Here is a 6,000-nt window from a genome sequence, read left to right on the forward strand (position 1 = left end):
GGGACTCCTATGATGTGAATATTATTACGTTTCCAGTTGTCCCACAGTTTTCTTAAGCTGTCTTACTGTTTTTAATCATTTTTTCCTTTTGGTTTTCTGATTGGTTGATTTTTTTCTACTCTGTCTTCTAATTCACTGATTCAGTCCTCAGCTTTTTGTACTCTGCTGTTTAGACCTTCCAATGTGTTCTTTATTTCTGATATGTCATTCTTCATTTCTTCTTGGTGGTTTTTAATTTTCAATTGGTTGATCTTCAACATTTCTATGTCTTTACTCATGGTGTTGATGTCCTTACTCATACTGTTGAACTTCTTCAAGTTCATGGCTCTGAATTTTAGCTCTGTTATTTTTCTTAACTGGGTTTCATTTATCTCATCTTTGGTAGAGGTCTCGTATTCTTTCATTTGGCATTTGTTTCTGTGTTTCACCATTTTGGCTATCTCAGTGGGCTTTGGAGCCTGCCAAATTTTCCCTGTGGGTGTTGGTGTTCTGCTATTTGTGACTCCCTCTATTGGGTTGAAATGAGTGTGGGAGAACCCATGTTAAACACCACTGGCAAGTTTTACTTTCCTGGGCAGCATTGCAAGCCCAGGAATGGTTCAGTTATTCTCTAGCTCTTTGCCTAGAGGCTATTAATTGCGGTTAGTTGAAGAGCCTTGGGTCCTCCGTTGTATGAAAAACTCCCTTAGGTGTTCAGTATAAGGGGATTTTCTGAGGCTGGGGCAGATGCTTGTTGTTAATGAGCCTCAATTTGCATTTTAATGGCCCACTGGGTGGGGTTGAATCTTTGAGAAAGGGTTCACAGCCTCTCCCCAGAGCCCTGGGAGGAAGCAAAGTGTCCACCATTGTGCATGGCAGCAACTCAGCAAAGCTCTGAGCACCCTTCAAATCCCGAGTGTCCCCACACAGTTCCAGTCCAGTCCGCCCTTCCTTTGCTGGAGCCCAAGGTGAGTGGCTGTGGCTATTTTAGTGCCCTGTCCCGGCTCTCTGCGCACTATGGAGTCCCCTGGGAGTTTAACCCCGAGGGCGTTGCTCACAGCTCAGACTGCTGCCATTCGTGGGCTTCCAGCCCCCCTCTTGCTCCTCTGCAATCCTACCAGGATCGAGTCAGCATCCTTCATTATATGGTCCTTGCAAGCTGCTTTTCTGTTGCTTTTCCCTGACAATTTGTCTTTATTTTAGTTGTAATTCCAGTTTGGTCCTGGGAGATGATCTTTGTAACTTCCATTCACTCCACTGCCATTTTGGAATTCCTGACTGGTCCTTTTTAAATTGTTGATGTTCTCTCTAAGTTCCTTGGAGTTCTTGAACTCTCATCTGATTGACTGCTTATCTCCATTTTGTTTAGTCTTTTTCCTGGAGTTTTGTCTTGTTCTTTCATTTGAAACATGTTTCTTTGTCTCCTCATTTTGGCTGCTTCCCTGTGTTTGTTTCTATGTATTAGGTAGAGTTGCTATGTCCCATAGGCTTCGTAGGGTGGCCTATTGTTGTAGGTGTCCTGTAGGATCCAGTGGTACAGCCTTCCTTGGTCACCCCTGCTCTGCCCTCGAGGTGCACCCCTAGTGAGGACTGTCCACCCTTCTGTTGTAATTGAATCTTGATTGCTGTTGGCATGTCAATGGGAGGGATTTACTCAGGTTTATCAGCTGCAAGGACTGGCTATGCCCACTGACCACTGGTTTCTGACTACCTTGTCCACTGCACAGAGCAAGACTTACTTCATCAGGGCTCTGGTACCCACTGAGTCTACTCATTGAATGAGTCACTTGTGGAGGTGGTTGTGTGGTGGTGCTTCGATGTGGTCTGAAGCTGTCTACTGGGTGTGCTGGCTCTGGGGCAAGGTCAGCCACTGCCTGTGTTCTAATGGGGCCACCCGGGATAAGCTACAAAGTGATCTGCAGATGGCTGCTTCTTGTGCTGGGCTTGGAGGTGTCCAGGAAAAGCCAAGTTGTGAACCAAGGCTGGCTGCTTCTAGTGCCAGGCTGGGGTCACTCAGTGAGAGGTATGGGGCTTGCTGAGGCCAGATGCCATTTGTTTGAGAGAATTTAGGAAAATATTAAGTAGGATCCAAGACAGGCCAATCCTATTGTAAAGCCATTGGAAACAACTTGGGTGGGATCAAAAGTTGGGTGGGGCAGGGCCTTAGGAATTCACCAGGGTAAAGCAAACAGTATGAGCTAGGTTGTTAGAGTCCCAGATATGGTGGCCATATGCTGCCCCAGAGAAGGGCTCACCAAAGGAATAACGTCCTCTGACAGCAATTCTGTCCAGGAGAAAGCTGCTCCTCCAGCTCTTGCCCCAATGCCAAACAACTCAGTTCTTCCCTTTATGTCTCTGGTGCCTTTCAAGCTGACTTCCCAATGCTGGAGCCCAGAAGGAGCGAGTCTGAGTAAGTCCATGCACTGGCCCTTCAAGAGGAACTTCCTGGGATTCCTCCAGCTTCAGTCGCCCTCAGCCTCAGTTCCTGCTGGTTTTTACAGCCCGAAGTTATGGGGACTTCTCTTCTTGGTACTGGAAACCTGAGCTGCGGGGTCAGTGTGGGACAGGGACCCCTCAGTCCTCAGGGAGGACCTTTCCAGCCAAGGTATTTCTCTTGATTTTTATTCTCCACACATGGCTGTGGGACCAGCCTGTCTGTGCCTCTGGCCTTCCTACCAGTCTCATTATGATCTGTTCTTTAATTTTGTAGTTGTAGGACTTCCATTCAGCTCGATTTCAGGTGGTTTTGAATGATGGTTGTTCTGTAGTTTAGTTGTAATTTTGATGTGGTTGTGGGAGGAGGTGATACAGTGTTTACCTATGCCGCCATCTTGACCTGAAGTCCTCTTTTGAGCAATTCTCCTAATCTCTAACATTTTTCTTAAATCAGGGATAATGTAAGTCTGAATACTGGATGACTTATTTAACCAAGATTTAGTTTTCCTACCCCTAAATTCAGCTTATTCTCCTTGAGTCTGTGACTAAGTATCATCAATGGCAATGTCAATAGAAGACATCAAGCATTTGGAAGTCCTGTTCTTTTCTCATATTTCAGGATGCAATAGAATTCCAGTAATGCCAGTAGAAATATATTTTTTTTGTGTGGGTAAATTGGCTCAAAAGAAAGAATATAACTATTTTTATTTTTATTTTGAAATTGCCCTATTTAGCATCTTCTCATCCCTGAAAAATGGACATTTTAAAATGAGAATAAGAACTCTGGAGTGCACACTTTTCTTTTAGATCACTTTTTCAGCTTCAGTAGAAATCTTTAATTACTCTTGTACAACCAGAGGCTAGTAATTGAGGTACTTTCAACATGTGAGAAATAGTCAATGGGCATTTATATTTCCACATCATGAGAAGACTATATGTCCAGACATACAATGTTATTTATTTGCATTTTCTTTTTATGACATTGAGCATGTTGGGAATCTAGTCTATGAAACATTCATTTATTAAAGAAACATTCAGAATAAAATAAACTTAAAAGAAATAGAAATAAATAGCTTGATTTTGGTTTTTGGATTATGAGACAAATGTTGTTGGGGACAGAATAGCTTAATGAATCTACAGAATAAGAAGAAACCATTTATTTGGCAAATTCATGAATGTCGCTCATGGATTAGATTTAAATTTAATTTAATAATCTCTAAAAACAGTAATTGTCTTTCACTTCTTTTTGAGAAATACAATTCGTTTTACTGTATCTTTGAAGGCATCTTTCACTTGTTTGTTTCTAAGTGTATAAATGAATGGATTAAGCAAAGGGGCAACAGAAGTAGTGAGCACAGATACCACTTTATTTATGGCCACTCCTTTCTTTGCTGAAGGTTTGATGTAGATGAAGATACAGCTGCCATAGGTGAGGGAAACCACAATCATATGAGAAGAGCAAGTAGAAAAGGCTTTTTTCCTTTGTTGGGAAGAAGGGAATCTTAGAATGGTCTTGATGATGTATGTGTAGGAAAGAACTACACTCACTAAGGTAATAATGAGTGTCAGCACAGCAAAACTCAAAACAATTCTCTCTATCAACACTGTGTCTGAACAGGTTATTTGTAAAATAGGAGATGTATCACAGCCAAAATGATCAATCACATTTGAATCACAGAATTCAAGCTGGAGACCCATGCCTAGAGGTGGGAGGATAATCAACAGGCCAGCAAACCAACAGCAGAGAACAAGTATAGTGCAGACTCTGTTGTTCATGATGCTTGTGTAATGTAGGGGTTTACAAATGGCCACATAGCGATCATAGGACATGGCCGCAAGGAGAAAAAATTCTGTTGCTCCAAAGAGGACAACAAAAAATATCTGGGTGGCACAAGCATTATAGGTAACATTGTTATCTCCAGTTATAATAGTATACAGGAATCTGGGAATACAGACAGTGGTGAAGGAAACTTCTAAGAAAGAGAAATTTCGAAGGAAAAAATACATGGGCGTTTTAAGATGGGAGTCCAAAAGTGTGAGGGTGATGATGATGAGGTTCCCTGCCACACTCAACATGTAGGTGATAAGCAAAAATACAAAAAGCAAGATTTGTAGTTTTGGGTCATCTGTCAATCCCAGCAAGATGAATGTTGTTATTGCTGTATGATTTCTCATCACTGCCTTGTACTAAGGCAAACATAAATCCACCTGAAGAGAGAACAGTCATAAGAAGCAAGCATTGGACTGTGAACGAAAACACCCCAGTAAGCCAGCTCACATGCACTTTCTTCTTCTTTTTTGTTACTCCTCACCCAAGGGTCTTTTTCCATTGATAATGATGATGATGATGATGATGATTTTTTATCCTCACCCGAGAACATTTTTCCATTTTTTATTCAGATAGAGCAGGAGGGGGAGAGAGGAAGAGAGAGAGAGAAACATTGACATGAAAGGGACACATCGAGTGGCTGCCATCTGCACAACCCAACCAGGGCCAGGGACAAACTGCAACCAAGGTACGTGCCCTTAGCGGGAACCAAACCCGGGTCTCTCTGGACTGCAGGCTGACGCTCTAACCACTGAGCCAAACCGGCCAGGGCTTTTCATTGATTTTTAGAGAGAGTAGAAGGAAGGGAAGGGGGGAGGAAAGAGAGAGAGAGAGAGAGAGAGAGAGAGAGAGAGAGAGAGAAAGAAAGAAAGAAAGAAAGAAAAACATTAATGTGAGAGAGATATTGACTGGGGCCTGGGATCAAACCTGCAACCCAGGTACATGCCCTTGATTAGAATAGAACCATGACCCTTTGGTCTGTGGGCCGACTCTAACCACCGAGCCAAAACTGGCTAGGGCCACTTTCTTCTTTTGCTTAATAATCAATTTGGAAACATAGTGCCTTTGACATCTTACTAGGAGACATGTACAGGAAATACCTAATATAGACCTAATGCTTATAATTCTCTGGTTAGAAAGCCCATTTACAAAGATGTCAAACAAAACAAAACAAAACAAAACAAAACAAAACAAAACATAAATCATGTATCTGTTTTGCAATTGCTCAACAATATTGCCTTGTAGTACAGCTTTTATTTATCCTTATCATGGAGGAAATTGTCATTTTTGAAGTTTGTTTCTCTCATCCTTATTTTTCTCTGCTTTTTCACAGCATACTGAAATGTTCCATTTTCAAAACCAAGAAGGATTTGTTAGTATTTTTGTTATTAAAGTAAAACAATTTTTAGAGCAATATTAGGATCACAGCAAAATTGAGGGGAAGGTACAACGGAGTTCCCGTATACCTCCTTCTGTCACACATGCATGGCCTTCCTCATTATCAACAGCTTCCTCCAGTGTGGTACATTTGTAACAATTGATAAACCTACATTGACACATCAAAGTCCATAGTTTACATTAGGTTTGCACTTGGTGTTGTACATTCTATGGATTTGGACAAAGATCTAGTTAGTATTTTATGTTGATCATTTTATGTTATGCTAAATTTTAACAGCAGCACATTCATTTAAAAGTGTTAATTCTGCTCTCTGTACTTCAAATTATCTCTCAATTGGGAGATAAAAATTTAAAATACA

General features: G+C 41.5%; 1 protein-coding gene across 1 annotated transcript; it reads right to left on the bottom strand.

Annotated features, from left to right (window-relative positions):
- Window positions 1-3,651: 3,651 nt before the first annotated feature.
- On the bottom strand, window positions 3,652-4,590 carry LOC118624137 (olfactory receptor 6C2-like). Its single transcript, XM_036252161.1, has one exon. It carries the CDS (start codon window positions 4,588-4,590, stop codon window positions 3,652-3,654), a length of 939 nt encoding a protein of 312 aa, XP_036108054.1.
- Between the last annotated feature and the right edge of the window lie 1,410 nt (window positions 4,591-6,000).

Source organism: Molossus molossus, unplaced genomic scaffold (assembly GCF_014108415.1).
Source record: "Molossus molossus isolate mMolMol1 unplaced genomic scaffold, mMolMol1.p scaffold_m16_p_10, whole genome shotgun sequence".
Lineage (NCBI taxonomy): Eukaryota > Metazoa > Chordata > Mammalia > Chiroptera > Molossidae > Molossus > Molossus molossus.